The sequence below is a fragment of the Didymosphaeria variabile genome, assembly GCF_027946475.1.
Source record: "Didymosphaeria variabile strain IMI 356815 chromosome Unknown scaffold_8, whole genome shotgun sequence".
Lineage (NCBI taxonomy): Eukaryota > Fungi > Ascomycota > Dothideomycetes > Pleosporales > Didymosphaeriaceae > Didymosphaeria > Didymosphaeria variabile.
The window spans coordinates 2,461,621-2,483,383 of record NW_026611627.1 but is presented as its reverse complement, the minus strand read 5'-3'; the positions used below and the strand labels follow the sequence as shown (position 1 = coordinate 2,483,383).

The window sequence follows — 21,763 nt, the reverse complement described above, 5'->3', positions numbered from 1 at the left end:
GCCATCCCGACCGCCTTCCCGGCCACTACTGGCATCTGTCTCTGTGTCTCGGTTCTCTAGCATCAACTCGCAGAAACCTCAATTTCCCACGTTTAACATGCTCGAAGCGCCAGCGGCGCTTTGATCCTTTCCTTTCGTCTCTTCTCTCGAACCCCTAGTGGCGCTTCTTGTTCTATGAAGGTGTTTTCTGCATGGCCACTCCAGCAGACACTATAACCACGGTGAGCGGGCGGCGATGTACGCGTTCGCAAGCCCGGACAGCCACATCGACCATTACCTCGACGACTACTTCCAGTATATCGACTTCGACGAGTACCCAGGATGCACAAACGGTTCAAAGCAGCTCGATAGTTGCAGCGCCTCCACCTCCACCATCGTCTACCTCCACCGAAACGACGCAGCAGGTCGCATCGTCTGAAGCAGTGTCTACGGCGATAGGTACGAGTAGCGCGGTTTCCTCTTCAGCAGCAGCGCCATCGTCGCTTCTCGCGAATGTCTCGCCACAGGTACCGGCGGCTGCAGTTCCAGCGCCTGCGCCTGAAGTCGTTGAGACACCGTCGGTTGAGTCCGTTGTCGACCCTACACCTACACCTACACCAACACCATCAGCAACCCCAGCACCGGCAACCTCTGACTCGAGTCTTGCAGCTGTACCACCGACAAGTTCGATTTTGGCAGACGTGCCTGCCGCGTCGTCTACAGTGCCTGAGGCATCATCACCGCTGATTTCATCCTCTGCACCTGCACAGTCTGTATTGCCCGCAGACCCCGCGCCCGATACGCAGCCCGTACTATCGCAGCCCACCGACACAGGCATCCCAACAGGTGGATCTGCGGGCGCTATATCGCCCGACCCTGGCACGCCAGATGAAGGCAGCTCGCTGACACTTCCCTTGAATGGTTCAACGAACGTTGCCCCTATTGTGGGAGGTGTAATAGGTGGCTTTGTGGGTCTTGCTCTTGTCAGTGCGCTACTGTTCTTGTGCTTGAGGAGACAGAAGAATGGTACCTTTGAAAAGTGGCAACAACGTCTAAGTGAGAAGAATCAAAGGGAAGACGGAGGGTTTCTCGTGAAGCTACGCGCAGTTCCTGAGAAGATTAAAGGCATCCCAGCAGGAGTTGGAGTTTTTTTCGCGAGACTGAAAGGTGACAAGTCTGGTCCAGCATCCAACCCATACCGCAAACACACCCGCAACGCCAGTTCGGTCTATTCAGAGGGAACGAATCGACGGAGTCAATCAATCAGCGAGCCACCCTCATCATTTCGGCAAAAACTTCGCGGGTTCGGCGGCCGAGTGCCGACGCTCAAGAGGTCACGAACACTGCTCCAGAAGAAGCAAGACAGCCTTGTTGTCGGCCAGAACTCTCCTTTCCCAAACATTGTCGAGGATCCAGTCATTCGCAACAGCAATGCTGACGGAAACCCTTTTGCCGATCCCTTAGATCCGCCGAAGAACCTCCAGTTGCTGAACCCCGATCCATCATCTCCTCAACCTCAGCAAAGTGGTCCTCTTGCGCCGAAGCCCGCCGCCACCTCGGATCGAAATCCACGCGATCCTTTCGCCTCCATTCTTGACGAGATAGACGCCCAAAATGGTAGCGGTACGCCGGAGTGGCTTCGTGAGACCGCCCAACAGCACAAGCGGACGGCAAGCTCTCAGACTGCGCTGCGCTCGAACCCAGTATCGAAAAACCGTTCGTCTGTCTACCCCGATCGTCACTCAAATCCCTTCTTCGACCCCTCAGACCCGCCACCACTGCCTCCGACACAACCACTGCCGCCCACTCCGTCACGTCCAGCCAATGCATACGCACCGCTTCCTCAGTTCAACGCGACATCAAGCACAGTCTCTCGCATTTCGAAGGACTCATTCTTCTTCGGTGAGCCTGGGCCTTCAAGACCAGCGACGAACGTGTTCGGCAGGGGAGTACGGCAATCTGATCCATTCGATCTAGACCGGCCCGAAGTACTCGGGTTCGGTGTTGTCGGTGGCCGCACGGTGAGAGGCAGCGTGACGAGGCAGAACTCTCGCAAGAGAAGTAGTACCGTGCCGAACTGGATCAACGTCAATGACGGACCGTATGAACCGGGCAGCACGTCCCTACGAATTCCGAGCATCAAAAGAAAACCATAGCGAAAGGTGCAGCACCTTGTAGCGATGAGAGATGTAATGAGGTGTATTATGGCGTTTTATGTCTAATTTTTGAGTTGCCTGGAGATGATGGTGGCACCGTCCGCAACAAACAACCAAAACAGGTTACAGAGCAGCGCAACAGCTCTTTCCTGTATTCGTTTCCTTACTTCTATATTTACGATTGGAATACCTTACCTTCCTTATTCGGTACTGCATGTAGCATAGCTCGCGTCTTTTGGCTTTTAGAATACCCCCGAACCGGCCTCCTGACGCTCGTTACATGAACATTACTACTACTTTGCGCATCGTTCGCATCTAACTTCGAAACACATGAATACCTCGCTCGTATTGCTGCTTCACCATCACCAACTCGTCACTTGTGTCACCTCGTCTTGCTGCAATGTCATCGTTACACATGTGCCTGAGCCGTGACCCACACACACCACGTGCTGTCTGCAGGGTGCCAAGCCAGCTTGCGCACAGATACAGCTTTGAAACGTGAGTTTTCTCAAGCTGCATCCTTGCTTGAACGAGAGACGTGTGCCAAGACGAGAGCTTTGTGAAGAGCACCGAAAATGTAGAATGAATGGTCTGATCTTTGCGTAAGTGGGCGCACAGTAGGAGTGTTTGGTATCAAGAGACTGAACATGGGAATTGCATGCAGAGGCGACGGGATTTGTGATTACCGATGGCCATGCAGACCTACCTCCACATTCTTGGATAGTGGCAGGTGTCTCAAGATCCCTGTATGGCGCAAGACTGTTGTCTATCTGCGGTCATCATTCGGACATTCGATCAAGCACAAGACTGTGCCTCTGCATCCTCAGTCTATAAGAAGTCGGCACCACTGTTGATTTTCTCAGCAGTATTGTCAAACTCAAGGATTGATACCGCGTGCCTTGAGTGTTGGCGTTGTAAGTCTGTAGGTGGCTTCGTGGTTATGACCCTCAGATACCTGGACGCGTGCGGATCGCTCTGCTCGTTAGCGATACTATCCATCACTTGCGCGATAGACCTCATCATCTCATCTCATTGTAACAAGAATTCTGAATATCCGAACAGCACTAGAAGACAACATGTACACCTTCTCGTCCCTCTATCCAATCCACCTCTCCTCAACCCACTGCATAACCTCCCTGACCCACTCCTCTCCCTCACTTGCATCCATATCAAACCCGTGATCCTCACCTTCCCTCTCTACCAACTTTACCTCCGCGCCTTTCTCTCCCATCACCTCTCCAACCTTCTTCACAAAAGCACGCGAATCGTCAATGCTGACTGCGGTGTCTTTGTCGCCGTGGATGATGATGGTAGGTGGTATGTAGTCGGGGGTAGAGGGAGGGTTCAGAAGGGAAATGGGCCAGAGATGGGATCCGGTACCGAAGAAGTGGTTATAACGGCAGTAGGCGGAGAGGGCGTAGGAGAGGCGGTTGCGCGGGCGAGGTGGGGCGGCGGAGATCATTGCGCCTGGTGTTAGGTTTCTCAAATGCTCCTATACTAGATCGTAAGCTCGAGGGCCGCTGGCAGGATGGCTAATACAGGTTCGGAGTGAGAAGCGCTTTACATCAATGATGGACTCTGGCGGCGACGGTTCACCCATGAATTCGGGCTGTTGTTTCCGCCGCAGGTAGTTCGTCATGGGGTAACATCCCAGTATGGCGCGGATGGTGCCTTTGGGTTGCGTGAGGCCGGATTGGATGGCGAGGTAGCCGCCTGCTGAGTCACCGCCTACGAGGACGCGTTTGTAGTCTATTTCGATGGATGTGTTCGAAGTGTTCTGTGTATAGAGGCATTTGGTCACACCGCCGCTCTTGAACCTGACAAATATTTCAGTAGCAATATAGAGGTGCGGAATTGGTAGAAAGAGAATACCATGACCAAAAATCAGCGAGGTCTTCCTGGATATCGTTGCCGTTGTGCTCCGGGAGGAGACGGTAGTTTGGGGACACAACGATGGCATTCTTGTAGTGGACGATGGGGATGAGCCAGGCGGCGAACCAATTGGGGTATTCCCATGTTCCGGTTACCTAGTCCAGCGTCAGTGTTGATGGCCATTGAACGTTGGGTAGGCGGTATATTTACGCATCCTCCGCCATGAAATTTCACAAAGACAGGATGTAGTCCAGGTTTGAGGTCTCTGGGTATCAGTATGCCCACTTCTATCTCATGGTCCGCAATCTTTTTATAGTGAGTGCGGTAGATGTCGAAACTGTCGAATCGTTGTGGACCGGGGATGGCGCTCGTTCCATCCATCCTTATTCGTTTTCAAGAGTCTATATTGTGTACACCAACATGAAAGGTGCACTAAATATGAGAGAGACGCTTTGAGGTGTTCACCGTTTGATTATTGCGTTTCAAACAACGTTTGAACGAACGATAGCACGCCATAGCAGTGGTCGGGTCCTAAATAGTTCATCATTGTCGCCCAAAGCTAGGCCCTATCGGTGAAATAGTAAGGCGCATTCAAATTTTCATATTTTGCTTCAGCTTCATTCTCAACATATTCCCGTCCTGGCCCGTGAAGCAAGTCATGATACCAATCAATCGGAGTCTTCCCGAACCAGTCCTTCGGAATCTATCACATCCCTCCCCAACACTTGGACTAGACTCACGGAGACTTCTCACCGTTCGCATATTACCCTGGTTTTGTGGAGGCGACATGTGCGGGTGGCTTGAAGGATGTATGCTACACCACGCCAAGAATGTAGATCAATGCAACCCTGCATGGCGAAGTGGCGATATTGCAAGGTACCATAAGCACTGTGCTGAAATTGAAGGAAGCCGATATCGCATTGATGGCCAGAATGTTCCGGGAATTGGTGGAATATTTGATGATGTGGTCGCCTCACTGTTGTCTGAAACGTCCAGGGCAATAGTCGGTAGTGAAAATAGTCGAGACAGCGAAATCATGAACCTCGGCACCAGAACAGAGTTCTCCGGATTGTAGTCGACCATAAATTTTTCACAGCCGAATGCTTTCTGTTGTTCCTTTGCCGTAGATAACGCTTGTAGAGGTAAGCAGAATGCTTGTTGAGAGTAATGAAGTGTCTGGAACCAGTCATCGTATGACTTGTCGCAACGGACCCGACCTTACCCAGACTCAGCTTCAGTGATTACTCCTCCAGCTTCTACATAGAGGCCAGTATTTTCTGGTCCCACTTCTCCCATGTCCCCTCCGGGGTCCTGCCCCTGATGGGCAGCTGCCGCCTTAATATGTACCAAACCCGAGAACGCGTGTGATGGCCTCCTTGATGCCTTTCAAAAACGTAACGCCAGTGCAAATTTCCGCCACTGATACGGTATATTGCAGCTCCTTTGATTGTCTCAGCGTTCAATCATTAAGTGGTCGCTTCTCGACAAGCTTAAATAGTTTGGAGATTGTCCGGGGGAAAATAGCAGCGAGCGCGTCGATAACATCAGCGGCACCAAACTATTTGGCCTAGCTGCGCACCGAAACTACTGTATACGCGGAATTTTTTAAGGTCGACCTTGGGGTGGGTTCAGTCTTAGGCGTGGATTGAGTCGTTCCCGTGACACATCTCGCAACCAACAATGTTAGGGTATCCGGGAGAGCGCGGTACGTGTCTGATAGTTACACAAGGGTAGTTGCAGCTATCAGTGTTAGTTGGTTTCGAAAGAACTTTTTCAAGGCCCACATCAAGATAGGAAGTGGTAAATCATCCGCAACAAGCATATATCTCTTTGCAAGGTTCTTCTGGTTGGCTTCTGCGCCAGAACATCTTAGTGCAAGCACCAATACCCACTGTGCACCTTCCTTCTTGAGAACCTCTATTCCCTCGAGCTCTTCTTCTAACTGATGTACCAAAACACCGGTCGTGATAGATTAGTCTGAAAATTGGGCACCAGTGAATATTTGACGCCTGAAATCGTACTGAAGCGTTCCTGGCGCGACAGGCGAACAGCTCCGCCATTGGAGCCGAGCAACACCAGGCTGAGCACGCCATTATATCTGACATGCACGTTGGCCTCGATCTCTGATTGAACATCGAGTCCAGCTTGCAGCGACTTCGACTCAGAGGCAGGCTTGGATAACGTTGGGACGGAGACGAGTACGCCTGTGGGAAGAGATGAGGTCACGGTGCCGAATAGTGGCTCTATAGAAAGTGTGTTCGACCTTTAATTAGTCTGAAGCTACACATTGGCAGATTTTGCTCACAGCATATGTGCAGATATCCGTTCAACCCATATGCACTAAGATGGTAATACACTCCGGGTGCAATTCGACCGTGGGAAATTGTCCTAAGTGGGCACGCGGGGGTCCTGGTGTCTGAGTTACCCCGCCGGGTATTTATGCCCGCAACATTCGACGCCGGGTTACCCCTCCATGGCTGAGGAATGCGCTTCTACCCGCCCAGTACAAATCTGACTCAGAAACAGAAAAGTCTGTGGTAGGTACTATGCCTGTATCATCGAACATACACTCTAGCGATTGATGTTTCGTTTTGATACTATTCTCAAGGGTAGCACCAGCAGACTGGACCGAACGCACTTACACTAGGTTTACCATTCATTTGACCACTGATCAAGGTCTATCAAAGACTTCCCAATTGGTCCAATTCACCCTGCTACACAAGGATATAAGTATAATGGGCAAAATCGCAAAGATCGAATACTTCCGCGTCCCGCCGCGATGGCTCTTCGTAAAGATCACCGACGAAGAAGGCAACTTCGGCTGGGGCGAGGCTTCCCTCGAAGGCCATACACAAGCAGTGGAAGGATGTCTTGATTCCTGGATAGAACGATACATAGGCTTCGAAGCTGAGTACGTCCACCGGGTACAGTTCTCAATGCTCCTAGCCATGATTTGCTGATGTTTTCTCAGTGACATCGAGCACATTTGGCAGATGTCATGGCGGACCAGCTTCTACAGAGGCGGACCCGTCTTCATGAGTGCCCTAGCCGGCCTGGACATCGCCCTCTGGGATCTCAAAGCCCGTAAACTCAATGTACCCATCTATCAACTTCTTGGCGGTAAAGTACGCTCTAAGCTCAAGGTCTATGCCTGGATAGGTGGCGACAGACCCTCCGATGTAGAAACGCAAGCGTAAGTTTCCTAAAAAGAAATCCTTGTAAGAATCTAACTGATCCCTCGGTGGGTAGCCTTGCTCGTAAAGCGCAAGGCTTTAGAGCAGTGAAGATGAACGCCACCGAAGACATTGGATGGCTCGATGCACCTTCAGCTTTAGATTCTAGCGTAGAAAGACTGAAGGCTGTGAAGAATCTTGGCATGGATGCAGGGATGGACTTTCATGGTCGAGTCCACAAGCCCATGGCAAAACAATTAGCCGCAGCTCTCGAACCGCATCGCCCGCTTTTCATTGAAGAGCCGCTACTTTCCGAACATATCGGCGGCATCCAGGCGCTCTCCAGCCATACGAGCATCCCAATCGCCCTCGGCGAGCGCTTGCACTCGCGCTGGGATGTTCGTCCCTTTCTTGAAGGGCACTGCGTTGATATTCTGCAGCCCGATATCAGTCACGTAGGAGGCATTTCCGAACTTAAGCGTATAGCAGCCATGTGCGAGGCATACGATGTGGCACTCGCACCACACTGCCCGCTAGGACCTATTGCTCTTGCTGCAAATATTCAGGTTGATGCTAGCGTAGCCAATTTCGTGATACAAGAGATGAGTCTGGGAATACATTACAACGCCGGGAGCCAGGACTTGACGAGCTATATCAAGAATCCAGAGGTGTGGAAGGTTGATGATGGATATATTGAGTTAATGACAGGCCCCGGACTGGGCATTGATGTTGACGAGGAGTGGATTAGGAGCGAGAGCAAGGATGCGAAGGCGTGGTACTCACCAGGGTTCATTGGGCCGGGTGGCGAGATACGCGAGTGGTAAATGGATCTTTTAAGCATCCATCTAGCAGCCACAAGTGTGAACATGTTTCTGGGATGGATAGACCCGATCGCGACGAGCAACACGCCCACTGCTAGCAAAATTCGGGATGCGAACAACTTGTGAGTTACGAAGGCCATTGCGGACTCAAACGATCTGCTTCAGGTTGCACTCTCCAGATCTCCTGGGTGTAGGTCGATTGAAGGTGTGAGGTTCTGGTTTCTATATTCCAATATATCACACGTGAAAAAGCTAGGATTGGTGAGTGCCCCCGCATCAAAAAAGCCAACAGATTTCACTACCTTCTGTAAGACCCTCGATTTTGTTGAAGACAAGGCCGCAATTTTCGGACCTCTATCTCCCAATAATCAGCTAATCATCAAGGAAGCTCAATTTTTCTAATTACCATAGGCGGTTATATCCTAGGGAAGCACGGAAGGTGGACAGCACACACTAACTGGCATTCGTGATGACTGGTTCGCTTCCAGCAAGCCAATCTCCCCTAGCCGCAAGCTTTGCAACACGAAATTGTTGGGCTGCAACTTCGGCTCCCATTTAATGTATGTGGAATATATACTCTATAATTTTCAAATTTTCCATCAATCATGTGACGGGCTTGTGGTCTAGTGGTATGATTTTCCCTTAGCATAGCGATTGCATCTTCTGCATATTGTCTATCGACGATGGGAGAGGTCCGGGGTTCAATTCCCCGCGAGTCCAGTGTGTTTTTGCGGTGTTTTGAGGTATAGGAAATGGTTGTACTCTGCTCTTTTTGTTCGCTGCGCGTCGCAGGTTTGCTGACCACAGCACTGACAGCCCCATGTCGTCACAGAGCTTTATCAACATACCAGAAATATTGCGGCTCCTCTACCATTGCATCCCATCTAAAGATAAGGACCGAAGAGCGTAACGACAAGAGCGTATAACAGAGACTGGACCCGCTATCGAGACGAACTACCTTGACAGCCTAGATCATTTTGTAGGCGTCTTTTGCGTTAAGCTCCACCGCAGTGAGGTTGGGGGGAGGCAATCTATTGTCACAAGTGTTGGCTCGCGGTTCAGCGAACTGATATAACTAGACATACGAAGCCCCCATCAAAATCGAAGAATGCAAAGGGGTGCGGGGAAACAGCAGCTGGAAACAGCTATAGCATTAAGGGACAATCTGCCCTAGGGTAACTCAGTCTATAATGAGCGCCTAGATTTATGAAACAATACGGCATCGTCGGTAAACAGACGTGTAGAGTGCTTAGAAGCTCCTCGACGCAGACCCACAGGTATTGTAGCAATTTTCACACGTTATTAGACTCCATACTTACACTGATCGTCCCAGCACTCGGAACATGCGATCTCCTTGATATTGATCATGGTGATAACAAGGAATGGAGTGAAGAAGACCAAGGGGGAATATGATGACTGGGACACGGACGAAGTATGGGAGGATTTTGAGGCTGAGTTGGCGATAGGAACAGGGCTGGACACTGAATACAGTGACGCAGAGGACACTTTATCCGATGTTGAGGGTGAAGAGGATTAGGCATATCTGAATTTCATGGATATCGAGTTGGCAAATACAACAAATCGAGATTAATCAAAGCCACAGGGCTCACTCATGGGCTAACATGTATATATCGCGCTTCTCCTTCGTCCGAAAGAACACCCCACACCTTGCACATTCCCAAATGCTATTAGCAAGTAGCAGGTGAGTATAGCAGCATCGATAGTGGGAAGTAGTGGGAGGGAGACTTTTCGACGATGTCTACAATGCGCAGGTCAGTCGACAGGCAGAGCTGAAGACTGCAGTAAGTTACTTCGGGTAAGAGTTCAGTATTCGAGTTTCTATATATGCGAGTCCATCACGACCATGCTATGTCATAGTATTCCATCTCTTCATTGTTATCTCTTCATTGTTACCTTGTTATACTGTATGGCTCATGTCATCACATTGCCCGTCATCCAATCATCTCAACATCTAGAAAGTGCCCACAACCCTCTTGACCATTCTCCTCGGCCCCTCGCCCGACAACTGCACACTTCCCTCCAATTCAGCAGCCTTCAAGACCTCTAAGAACTCCTGGTTCTCGATCTGCTCTGTCGCTCCATCTCTCACCTTCTTCGCCAAGTCGCTCAGCCTCACGTTCTGGCCTGCGCTGCCGAGTTCATCAATAGAGCCAAGTACTGCGCGCTTGAGATCCTCCTTCCTTCTCCGATCGCTGGTCGATGTGCCTTCAGTGAGGAGAGACATGTCGATTAATCCGGTGCGGGCATCAGTAGCGGCTTGCTTGAGCGCAGACTTGATGAGGCGAACCGCCTCGTTGACGTCGTCCGCGGTCACTTCCTCGCTGAGGCGCATCTTAGCGTGTGCCTCGGCGAGACGGATCATCGACTCAAGTTGACGTGTAGTTGCGGTGATACGGCGTTCTTGGGAGCGTACGTCCGCGCCGAGGGCGCGCATGGCGACGTAGGCGTCGACTAGGTTTTTTTGAGCGCCGTCGGTAATCTTGGGGTGAATGTTTGTGCGAGCGTAGGAGATGTATGCCGTAAGGAACTCGACTGGGAGCACCTCGTTTCTATTTGCGTGCTCAGGTGTGTCTTCCAGGTACATACCTACCAGATGTTTTGCTAGCCTCCGGTCGGTCATTTCGTCGATGCGGTCGAGCACAAGGTACACCAAATCGAAACGCGAGAGCAGCGTGGGCGGGAGGTCGATGTTCTGTGGGACTGGTAGGTTGACGTTGTACTTTGAGCCAATAGGATTGGCTGAAGCTAGAATGGAAGTTCGTGCATTCAGGGTCGTGATGATACCAGCTTTCGCGATAGAGACTGTCTGCTGCTCCATCACTTCATGAAGTACGGATCGCGTAGAGTCCGACATCTTATCGAACTCGTCAATGCAGCAGACGCCACCGTCCGATAAAACCAGCGCACCGGATTCTAAAACGAGTTGTCGTGTCTCAGGGTCGCGGGTAATGTACGCGGTCAGACCGACAGCAGATGAACCTTTACCGGACGTGTAGACACCGCGAGGGGCAATGCGATGCACATACTGAAGAATTTGTGATTTGGCTGTTGAGGGATCACCGCACAGGAGCACGTTGATGTCACCTCTGTACTTGGGGCTTCCTCCCTTGTCGAACGATTTGTTGGTGCCACCGAAGAGCTGGAGCAGGATTCCCTTTTTGACGTCGTCCATCTCGTAGATGCTAGGCGCTAGCGAACGTGAAAGAAGCTCGTAAATATCTGGCCGCGCTGCAGTCGCTCTGATCTTGGCTTCTTCCTCCTCAGACACCTTGCGACTTTCTTCCGCGCTTCCAGCAACGTGTTCGGCAAGCTCTTCTTCGATCGTGGAGACATCGATACCCATGCGCCTCTTGTCGACTTTTTGAATGTGCAACACGTCTACGTAGGTCTTGAAGATGTTCTTGACAGATCGCTGGCGTGGATTGATGCGAACTTGATCGCTCTTGAATACACCGGTGATCTCAACACGATCACCAGCCTTGCAAACATCGACAAGCTCATCGTACACGCATAGAGAGACTGAATGTGGCGTTTGGCCATCTGGCACACTGTCCGGAGTTTCCTGAAGCTTGATTACTTGCTTGTCTGCGAAACCTGAGCGGTTGTGAACAATCTGCATCGAGTTGGATGACTCGCATACTGGACGGGGGCACCGAGTCGGTTCGGTGATCTTGCCACGGTCAATGTCTACCCTCACCGTATGGTTACAGACGGAGCATTTGAAGAACGCTACAAGATGTCAGTGGCTTCTCGGTCTATGCGTTGATCATCGGCTCACCATCCTTCATATCTGGGATAATCGGTGTAGCTCTGATTACCAGACCCTTGACGCTCACAAGCTTGTCCATGTCTCCTGGATTTAGGTCTCGCAGGTTGACGGACTTGTCCAGGCCGAACGGACGAACACGGTATGTCTTCTGATCGACTTCCCGTACAAGGTCCGGAATATCCAGTGCCGCAGCTGCAGGTGAGGGCGCGCCTGGTGTTGGAGCATCCGAGCTGAGCATGGGCGGAAGGGAACTGGAATTATGACCTCGGTCCGGGCCTCGTTGAGCCTGAGACAATTGCACCCGTAGCTCTGCCATACGTCTCTCTGCGAGTTCGATCATGGCATCCTTGATAGCCGTATCCATGATGGGAATGATTTCGCTCGGGAAAGCTTGAAGTTGGTGCCATAGCTTCCTGGTAGGAGGGTAGGCTTTTAAATTGCGCGCGTCCAAGTTCAGAGGGGTCACACCCATTTCCAGCATAGCCTTCATCATTTCGATGTACTCCCTGGCCATCGCTGGGTCGTCGGCAGGCAAGCTGGCACCTTCCGCGAGCTCTCCGTCATGGATCAAGCGATATTTCCTCTGAAAGTTGAACAGGAAATCCTTCATTGCACTCAAGGCATCCGCAATGGAGATGTTAGTACCCCAAATGAATCGCGATGAGTTCCCACCTAAAACATCTGCATCCGAGGTATCAGGGTTCAGGTTCGAGAAAGTCGGTGCATCGGAATTTTCCACAGCCATGCCATTCTCATCGACAAACAGCCTGCGGCGCCTGCCGGTGGAACTGGGCCCGAGAATGTCAGAATGGATATCGCTGCGCCGGTTTCGTGCTGCTGTACTGCCAGGATCGCGGACGAAGAGGGCGCTGCTGCTGCTACGGATGTCTGTGTTGTGGGCATGGCGAGCACGGCCAGGGCTGGAGCTGGAGGCGTATCGGATGGGAGAGGAGTCTAAAATCGTCAATAGTCTGCTAGAGAGAGATACCAGGGAACTTACCTCCGATTGTTACTCCGCTCGCTTTGGGCGTAGCACCACCATCGCTCTCTGGGGCATTGTTCGGAGCCCCTGAGGTCGACTGCGTTCCGGGAGAGGAGCGAAAGAAGAGCGGTGATTGCGTCGAGGGCGCCTGGAGACGGCTCGCCCTAGGTGTTGCGTTGGATCCACGCTGCGAGGCTTGTGATGCCTCAGAGTGCAGCTGAGCATCGGGCCCCTCAGGCGCCGGGCTAGAAGGGATCTGGGAATTTCTGGTGCTCCTCCGCGGGGTGGCAGAAGGGCGCTGCGAGCGACGCTGCGCCGGAGAGGACATTCGAGCAAGAGGATATCAATCGTAGCAATCCGGAGAGAACAACGATGAGGGGTGGAGCTGACAAAGTGGGATAGCAGAAAGGGACGCGTAAAGTGTTTCGCGACGTGGACGCGCCTTCCAATTACACTAATGGGGCATAGCGTGCGTACAGGGTTATCGATAGTGGAGGTTCGCGGGGGCATGATGCCTTTTCACGGGCCATAAACACGGACGAAAGACCCAAGGCAGCAACTAAATATAAATCAAGGCCTCGAGTTGAAAGATCTACCGGCTCATTCACATCACGTCTGGTCGACTTCAACATGCCTCCACCATCGAAGCTCGCCGTTGCGACGTCCTCCCTGGCCCGCTTGGTCAAGGAGGAAGCTAGCTACTACAAGGAGATGGAGCAGCAAGAAGCCCGCATCAAGAAGCTCGAGGCTGGCAGCGACGAAGACAACGCAGAGTACCTGCTCAAGCAAGAGGTGCTTTTCTCTTTGCTAGCCAGACGCGGAATATATCTAATTATCATCTAGAAACAAGGCCTTGAGGAGACCAAGAACGTGATACCGAACGTGCGCTCTAAAATTAGAGACGCGCTCGAGAAGCTGGAAGAACAGCTTGTAAGTAATACTCAAGTTCATGGTCGTACATTCATTGACCAATTCTAGGAAAGCAACAAGGAGGCAGGAGGCGAGGCTTCAACAGAGCAGGTCACGAAGGCGAAAGAGGCGATCGAGAAGGCAAAGGTGGCTCTTCGCGAGTCTGCATGAGGGCTTGCACAAGGCGCAGTAGGAATGTAGATGTTATGCCTTGTATGTACAAGTGACATGAAAACGTAGATATGACCTGGACACCGCGCTATGCAAACAAACAGGGTATCATAAGAAATTGAGGGCTGCTGTCACCGATGCGGCTGCTCTGCCTTTATGATTCGTCCATCTCACGCCCTGAAGCCTCTTCATGCTCAGATCTCTCGTGTTCACCTTCCTCCACGTCTTCGCCCTCCTCAATCTCGGAATCCTCGGCCGGATTGCGACCTGTATTGTCGCCTGACTCGCCCATCTCAGTGTCCTCTCCAGTGCCCGAGGGTACAGGTGATGTAGCGACATTGAGAGCTGAGAGTCGATCTTGTGGCGGAACTTTGAGAGTGTTCGAAGATTCGCCGGTCTGGCTGACATGCACTGGCGTAAGACCACCGTCAGGTCTAGGGGTTCCCGCATGGCTGATGTCGGCTCTCGTGCTGGCATCTTTCTCGTCCCCTTCGTCATCGCGCATTCCCTCCTTGCGTTCCGCCTCTTCCTTCTCATCCTTGATCATTTGCATCAAGTTCATTGCCTCGGTTTCAATGCGGTTGAATTGTGTACGGCGCTCGCTCCAGGTTGTCTTCGCGTTTTGTACCTCCTGCTCTAACTCGGCAATTTCCTGATCCAATTTTTCATGCGCAATGGCTTGTTCATCCCGCGGTTTCAACATTTTGTTGTTGGTGATCTTCTCCGTCAGCTCGTCGTAAGTCTTGCGGACGGCCAACGTCTCCTTCGCTTGCTGTAAGTCCACATGTAGCTTCTCGATGTTTTTTCGAACATGGTCCTGCTTGTCTGTGATGGCTACTTTGTCTTTGGCGTAACGCTCCCGTTCCTCGTTGTTGATGCCGGTAGTGAGCTCGAAGCGTAGCGTTGCAAAATCGAGGAGTTCCAGCTCGTTCATCAGCTCTTTTCTCCAGGCTTCGATTCTGTCGGCCTCCTCTTTCCGGATAGCATCGCGCGCTGCAGCTTCCTCGTCTGCGGCCGAGGCATCGGGGGGCGGCGTAGGTAATTGCCTGGGTCGCGCATCTGAAAGGATAAAATCGTTAGGTTTGCCTTGTTCCCTTGAGGTGATTATGCGATGGGCAACGCGAGCGTAAGGCCGTGATTCGACGTTGAAGAGACGGGAGACATTGTGGAGAGCATCTGGCAAGGTTAGTGGGGTTTTGATGTGTAGACGTCGAAGCTACCGACCTTCCTCGGCTTGAGGCAGCATAGGCCATAGGTTGGGCGCCATGTTGTAGGATCTGGGGAAGCTCACTCAACGGCCGTTGGTGGAGTTGAAGAATGACCTTTCGAGATGTCGGCGCGTTTGATCTACGCTAATGAGCGGACCCTTGCTTGTGACGCCCGTGCGCACGGATGTCAGATCGCTTATCGATGATGGTGCGCGGCCTCCATTGTTCATTCAACTGCTCCGCTTTCCATACACATACCTCTTCGCAGCAACCGACATAGACGCTTCCAATACAGTACCCCGCGATTTTTGATCAAGTCACCAACTGTTGGCCAGAATTCACAATAGGGCCCTCGATCAGGCTCCAATAAGCAGCTCCGCCGTGCACGTTCACCACTGGGACCTGCGGTTCAGGCACCCTATCTAGGCAAACGGACACAGCCATCGCACTTAAACTCGCACCGTTTTCAACCTCACACTTCTACTTCCGAGCGTTCTAGCGACTACTTCGACAAAGAACTTTACACATTCAAACAAGATAACGACCCTAGACCGGCCATTGGTCGGCATACACCACCATGCCAGTCCCGAGTCTTGCCAACCTCGCCAAAACGCGGCTGGTGCAAAACATACACATGCTGGAAGATATAGGCGACATACCCTACGCATTCCTCGCTCCCGTCCTTCGCCAAATCCAAGTGCCAGAACAACTCGTTCAGCTCGAAGCAAACTGTCCGCACATACAAGGCGAAACGGGTGAGATATGGCTCCGTTTGATCAAGAGGGACATACCAGGCTGGGACAAGAAGCCACATCAGCCCCGGGACCCGAAGAACTGGTGCAAAGTCTACAAGAAGCTCAAGGCGGAGGCGGCAGCTGAAGAGGAGGCTCAGCAGGACGCGCTAAGGCAGAAGATGCAGGCGCTGCAGAAGGACCGAAATGGCCACCAAACTACCATCATAAACGCGAATTTGAATCTTCCTTCTGCACGGCGCTCAGGCTGGTCTTTTGGAGGAGGTCAGCGGTCGGGATGGGGGGATCCGGCTGCCCCGAAGAAGACGGGTAAAGCAGCGTTTGACAAATTGAAGAGGGGCATATACGATGCCAAACGAGCCCGACCGAAAGCATCCATGATGCCCCAACATATACTCAACGAGAGGAAAAGAACTGTTACGCAAGTGCCTGCTAGAATGGTGAGGATGGCGGAAGCAGAGGCGATGAGCGAAGGACCGAAGCGCATGCTCGTTCCCAAGGCAGCTTCAGCATCTGTAGCTGGAGGCAACGCTACGCGACGTCCCATCATCAGACAACAGCCGATGCCTCGTCTTAGCGACGCAGCTCCAGAACGTGCTGCTGAACGGCCTCGGTTACCAGCTGGGCAGCACTTCTCCGCCCCAAGACCTGCGCCAAAAACTCAGCCATCAGCATCCGGTGCGTCACTCAAGCGGTCGCGTTCAGGACCTAACATTCTGGTCGAACCGAAGCGGAGAAAGGTGTGAATGCGGATTGGTCGACGTATACGAGACATGAACAGACTTTAGAACACCGGCGTTATATTATCAGAATTGCATACCATCTGGGCATGGGTAAGGTTGCATTGGGTGGCGTTTGAACAACATTGAAAGTAGATAGGATCGGACATATACCATAGCATAAATTTATCGACATACGCTGCTGTCTAAGAGACTCCGAATTATATGAGCCGCTTGCAAGTCACACGCCGGTCAGACATCCATACCGGGAAGAAAGAGTTGAAAGAACAGCTCAAGTAATAAATTCGGTCCTTTTGCACGGAAGGAACTTGCCGCGAGGCACGTCATTTGTATAATATGAGGTTGGTCGTGGCTTGCATGGAGTCGGATGCACAGATCTGCAGGGGGTTGTAACACTCGCCCCCATGCCTCAGGAACGTCTCAGCATGACAACCACGACCAAAGTCAGCGCCGAATGCGACATCCTGCACCTCCAAGGCATGACACACACGCAGCTGCCGCGTTCCCACCGGAAAACCTAAGGCCGGTTCTCTTTACAGCCAATCGCAGCCTCAAAGCCTCCTGACTGTGGCTTCTATGCGTCCCCGCTGCTTCGAGGCTTACTGAAAAATGCTATGATCTATCACACTTGTGACGAATGATCTACCCTGTGGCGGCTCAAACGGCGATGCATATGATCTTCGGGAGCAACGTGGCCGTGGGTTGGCAGGGCGATGTACAGCGCATGGTCGTGCATGGAGATTTCTTAAGGATACGGCTTCAGCCTGAGTGTGATGCGTGTTACGATTGACCTCGCCGCCACAGTCGATCTTTCGTTTCGTTAGCGCTCTGGAAGCTTGCTGCCAGCTGGTCTGGATAAAGCTTTCTAATTACTTCTGTTTGTGCTGGAAGACAAGGAACTCGGTAATATGGGGTCCAAAGTCGTACTTAATCTCTTGAGGGTGTTGGTTGTGGTAATAGCGTTGGGTATTGTGGGCGTGGGAATTTGGAGTATGTTCATGATTGTGGGTGGCTGAGAGAGAGCATGACTGACAAAAACAACAGCCAAGTTCATCACCAACGACATTGAAGACCACGGCTTCGTCACATTGAACCGAGCCAACTTCGAATCGCAAGATGAAAACTCCACATGGCGTTCCTTCATGCAAACAGCAATCGACAATCAACTTCGAATCTGGATCGCCATTGCTGCCGTATGTCACCCTCACTGCCCAATACTCTCCAGAGCCAACTGACAAATCCACCAGGGCTCTTTTAGCACACTCGCCACCACGCTCGTCATCTTCTCTTTAAACATACAACGAATGCACCTCACCACCGCCTTCCTCCTCCCCCTCGAGCTCCTCTCATCCCTCAGCCTCGCCACCGCCTTCGGTTCCACGCTTTCTCTCACCCTGAGATTCCCGCCCACCCTTTCCGAGTCTCATTCTTCAGCCGGCCTCGCCTCTTTCGCCATACTCCTGCCCCTAAGTCGCGGGTACGCCATCGGCGCCGGCACAGGCATGTTCCTCGCTCTCACGACAACGATTTCTTTCTTAATTCAGACGATCCACCGGGTGAGGGATAGTAAGGCATGTAGTTTTGAGCCGACGGCAAGTGCGTTGGGCATGGGACATGGATATCAGCTGCCTACGATGGATGGGACGCAGAGCGGTGATGAGGAAAAGGGTTTGGCGGAGGCCGGAGCCGACATGGGGAGGAGGGAGAGTGTGCAAAGTGGGAATGGGAAGGCAAATGAGGATGTGGTGAGCTGGCCGTTGGCGGTGGCGAAGAAGATGGAGGCGGCGAACATACGGCCTCATCGACCGTGGTCTGAGATGCCGAAGTAGTGGCAAGTGCGGCGGAAAGAGTGGGAAGATATGAATGATGCACTATTGTTCCATAGTGGTGAGAAGTTTGCGCACTTAGAAGAACGACTGTAAGAGTATGTTGTGAGTACCCTTACGTCTATGGAAAGTATATAGATCGACAGTAGAGGAAGCCACATCTTGATAGCTTGACCAATCAAGTTGATAGAAGGTCAATCCAAGAAGCCGACCCATGGCGATTTTCGAAGAAAGCTTACAATATGAAGAAAATGTTTGCTGTGAGAAAGCGGATAAAATATAGCATACGAGCGAACCGCGACATCTTTCCGTAACCAGGATTGTGCAATATCATGTTTGCTTGGTTTACGCACAGCAAATCGAGCGTATGTATTAAAGCACATAGAACTTCGTAGGGTACACTGTTGTAGCAGCACAAGTAGAAGGGCTATATATGAAGCGTTCACTTTCTGTATCTACATCTACAGGTCAATTACTATTGATCCAATGCACAAGACTACTGTACACGCCCACAGCAATTTCTCATAGAAAAAGCGATTCTCATACAAGACCTTCTTTACACAATTGAAATATCCACAAAGCGATGCAACGTAGTAACATCGCCCACCGAGCTTTTCGGTGTAAACCAGTAAGCTTTAAAACAGAACCATCTCTTTCGTTGACATCGTTCACCCCTTTATACCCCCATTCAATCCACCAACCCCTAACCTAAACCCAAAGCTCACCGCTACAGCCGCAAAAAGCCCTAAGCAGAGCAGCGTCGGACCAACCTTATCGTGATACGTGACAGCTCTTCGTTTCTTAATCATGTTCACACGCCACAGGTACAAGCCAACCGAGTAGAGCAAGGCGCAGCACGCAATGATGGTGAAAGCCCACGCAGCCGCAAGCGCGAGGCCATCGCCGAAGTTGAGCAGCGTGGCAGCGATGGACCCGAGGAGGATGCTGAATTCAAGCCAGGAGAGGAAGGTGCGCTCGGTGGCGAGTTGGACTTTGGGTTCAACGCGGACGGGAACGTGGATGCCTGTTGACATTAGCATGGTTTAGTGATGTCAGGGGGTTGGGTTGACTTACGCTTTCCTTTGGGAGCTTTGAAGTGCTTGACTTCTCCGGGCTGTTTCCAGCTGGGCACACCGAGCTGGAAGCCACCGTCGCCAACGTCGGTCGCTCTAGGCCTTGGAATGATGGCGATCAGGCCGTTAAGCACCGTATTGCTGAACTCTTTCGCCTTTTGCTTGACCACCAAAGAGTGATACTGCCAACCGCCCTGTTGCCGAGCTTCATCCAGCTCGTCCTCATCGTCGCTATCAGAGTCGTATATTGGGTGATCACTATTGTAGATCTGCTGTGCAGAGATGCGCTCCTCCACATCCAGCGCGTTGGGGCCATCGCCGTTTCCAATTGTACCATAATCACGACGGCGGTCAAGATCGTTTTGTTCCTGGATATCGCGCGCCTCGCGAAGTCTTCTAAGGTCTTCATCATCGTGGTTGCCATCGTGTGCAGGCGGTAGGTCTGCGACTGCATCCTCATCATCGCTATCATCTTCCAGGTTACCACTAGTACTAATGTCGTTGCTGGCGCCAGGTCTTTCGATGCCGAACTTGTGGCTAACAGGTTTGCGAATGTCGACGTGCATCTGCGGTGCCCAGTATGGGACGAGCTTGATGCGCTCGGGCTGAAGGACAGAGGTTCCGTGAATGTACTTGGAGAACTTGGGCACGGCTTCGACAAGATGGGACGATGTTAGGTCGCGAATCCATGTTGGTGGGTCCTGGCCGGCCTGGGTCTGGAGCTTGACCTCGAGGACAGCATAAGGGAAGAGCTCAACATCTTCCTTCGGAAGTTGCTTGAATGGCCAGTCGACGCCAATGTCCATTCGGCGCCAGTTATCTCCAGAACGCTGGCGGCCATCTAAGTTGTCTTCGCGCGTCATGGCGAGCTCGGTGTCTAGCGATATGCGCACACGGGCATCGCCGGGAAGCTGGAAGGCAGTACGGTGGTAGAAGGAGCGGGTAACGGGCTCGAGTTTGCGGGTAAGAACACGATATTGGATCTCTCTCGCCAGCTGTTCATCTGACGCAATGTCCTTTTCAGGCCTCTTCTGTTCCTTGCGCTCCTTTTCGAAGATTTGTTCCGGGGTAAGCTCGCCACGAAGATAGGCATTAACGTTCTTCTCTTTGAGCTTGAAGCGGGCCTTGACCGACTCTTCGCCTGTCCAGTCCTCTCGGTGCGTCTTGCGCTCAATGAAGGCGGTCTCGGTAGACATGCCCCCATACCAACGTATGCGGATGGCTTCGGCACCTTCGGTCTTCTTGAGACGACCCTCATATAGCTCCCACGTATCTGTGTTGTCGAAGTAGATTGAAGAGATGGCAGTGTCGTCCTCACTCCACGCTTTGCTGGCATTGAAGACCAATACAGGCAGGTGCTTCAGGATGATGAGCTTAAGCTCAAGCACGTTGTCCGGGTGCACCCAGTACTTGGTCGTCTGGCGGACAAAGTTCTGCTGCTTGCCTCCAGCAGACGAATCGCCTTTTACCGGGTTGCCGCGCGTTCGCACGGTATCGTAGAGCTTGGAGAGGTTAACAACGTAAGCATCGTAGTTGTCCTGGTAAAAGGGTTTCTGCTTGAGACGGGTCGCGAAAACGGGCTTGAGCGCGAGGCCGGTGACTTTCTGTGGATTGTCAGTTCAGACTCTGCGAATTAAGTATGTTGATGACGCACATCGTGCTTCTTGATGATCTTCTGAAAGCCCGTATAGTTCAATTGGGTGAACTTGGCCAGATCGTGCACGTCGGCAATGATGTCGCTCAGGTCCTCCTCGAGCAGCTCGAAGTCCTCCTCGGACGGCGATTCCTCGCCCGGCGCAAGAGTATTGCTGTCGACCTTGCCCACGACATGATTGACTTCCTTCTCGGACGCGGCGATGCGGCGAATGATCTCTTCGGCCTTGACTTTCTGGAAGGTGTAGACCTTGTCCAGCTCGCCCTCCAATTGCTCTATGAAGCTCTGCTCCGTCTTGTGGTCCCAGGCGCGAGGTGAACGCAGCGTCGCTTTGAGACCCTCATAGTCGATGTAATTGAAGACCCAATCACGGTTCAGCGATTGCTTGAGCTGCTGGCCGAATCTGCATGCAACCGTCAGCCGAGTTACATCATACAGGCGCGAAGGTGCATGGGTGGGCCGGCTGTACGCACCTCATATTGGGCGGGAGCAGGGGCAATTGCGTGCCGAGGCGCCTTCGCAACGATTGAGAGGTTGGTAAGAATGAAGGAAGAGCTCTACAGAGAATCAACCAGGTGAAAAGATGTCTTGGACTAGAGAGCGAAACCCCCGCCCATGCATTTGCCTGGGTGCAGGCTCTGGAAAGTGAGGGCTGGT

The 21,763-nt window shown here is 52.1% G+C and overlaps 8 protein-coding genes and 1 non-coding gene across 9 annotated transcripts; 5 read left to right on the top strand and 4 right to left on the bottom strand.

Annotated features, from left to right (window-relative positions):
- Positions 1-235: 235 nt before the first annotated feature.
- N0V89_011047 (uncharacterized protein) lies at positions 236-2,135 on the top strand (the record flags this gene model as incomplete). Its single annotated transcript, XM_056219782.1, has 2 exons — positions 236-243; positions 296-2,135. The coding sequence occupies 2 exons, from the start codon at positions 236-238 to the stop codon at positions 2,133-2,135; spliced, it is 1,848 nt and encodes a 615-aa protein (XP_056066909.1).
- Positions 2,136-3,231: 1,096 nt separating this feature from the next.
- N0V89_011046 (uncharacterized protein) lies at positions 3,232-3,774 on the bottom strand (the record flags this gene model as incomplete). Its single annotated transcript, XM_056219781.1, has 2 exons — positions 3,232-3,627; positions 3,700-3,774. The coding sequence occupies 2 exons, from the start codon at positions 3,772-3,774 to the stop codon at positions 3,232-3,234; spliced, it is 471 nt and encodes a 156-aa protein (XP_056066908.1).
- Positions 3,775-6,742: 2,968 nt separating this feature from the next.
- N0V89_011045 (uncharacterized protein) lies at positions 6,743-8,004 on the top strand (the record flags this gene model as incomplete). Its single annotated transcript, XM_056219780.1, has 3 exons — positions 6,743-6,918; positions 6,979-7,200; positions 7,257-8,004. The coding sequence occupies 3 exons, from the start codon at positions 6,743-6,745 to the stop codon at positions 8,002-8,004; spliced, it is 1,146 nt and encodes a 381-aa protein (XP_056066907.1).
- A 609-nt stretch (positions 8,005-8,613) lies between these two features.
- Positions 8,614-8,721, top strand: N0V89_011044. The gene has a single exon. It is a non-coding gene; the product is annotated as a tRNA-Ala (tRNA).
- A 1,252-nt stretch (positions 8,722-9,973) lies between these two features.
- On the bottom strand, positions 9,974-13,101 carry CDC54 (MCM DNA helicase complex subunit; the record flags this gene model as incomplete). Its single annotated transcript, XM_056219779.1, has 3 exons — positions 9,974-11,751; positions 11,801-12,745; positions 12,792-13,101. 3 exons carry the CDS (start codon positions 13,099-13,101, stop codon positions 9,974-9,976), a joined length of 3,033 nt encoding a protein of 1,010 aa, XP_056066906.1.
- Positions 13,102-13,403: 302 nt separating this feature from the next.
- Positions 13,404-13,853, top strand: RBL2 (tubulin folding cofactor A; the record flags this gene model as incomplete). The annotated part of the gene is made up of 3 exons (XM_056219778.1): positions 13,404-13,565; positions 13,617-13,703; positions 13,752-13,853. 3 exons carry the CDS (start codon positions 13,404-13,406, stop codon positions 13,851-13,853), a joined length of 351 nt encoding a protein of 116 aa, XP_056066905.1.
- Positions 13,854-14,007: 154 nt separating this feature from the next.
- On the bottom strand, positions 14,008-15,120 carry N0V89_011041 (uncharacterized protein; the record flags this gene model as incomplete). The annotated part of the gene is made up of 2 exons (XM_056219777.1): positions 14,008-15,029; positions 15,078-15,120. 2 exons carry the CDS (start codon positions 15,118-15,120, stop codon positions 14,008-14,010), a joined length of 1,065 nt encoding a protein of 354 aa, XP_056066904.1.
- A 518-nt stretch (positions 15,121-15,638) lies between these two features.
- Positions 15,639-16,559, top strand: N0V89_011040 (uncharacterized protein; the record flags this gene model as incomplete). Its single annotated transcript, XM_056219776.1, has 1 exon — positions 15,639-16,559. The coding sequence occupies one exon, from the start codon at positions 15,639-15,641 to the stop codon at positions 16,557-16,559; it is 921 nt and encodes a 306-aa protein (XP_056066903.1).
- A 2,488-nt stretch (positions 16,560-19,047) lies between these two features.
- On the bottom strand, positions 19,048-21,584 carry VTC4 (vacuolar transporter chaperone; the record flags this gene model as incomplete). The annotated part of the gene is made up of 4 exons (XM_056219775.1): positions 19,048-19,403; positions 19,454-21,056; positions 21,107-21,509; positions 21,580-21,584. 4 exons carry the CDS (start codon positions 21,582-21,584, stop codon positions 19,048-19,050), a joined length of 2,367 nt encoding a protein of 788 aa, XP_056066902.1.
- Positions 21,585-21,763: the final 179 nt, after the last annotated feature.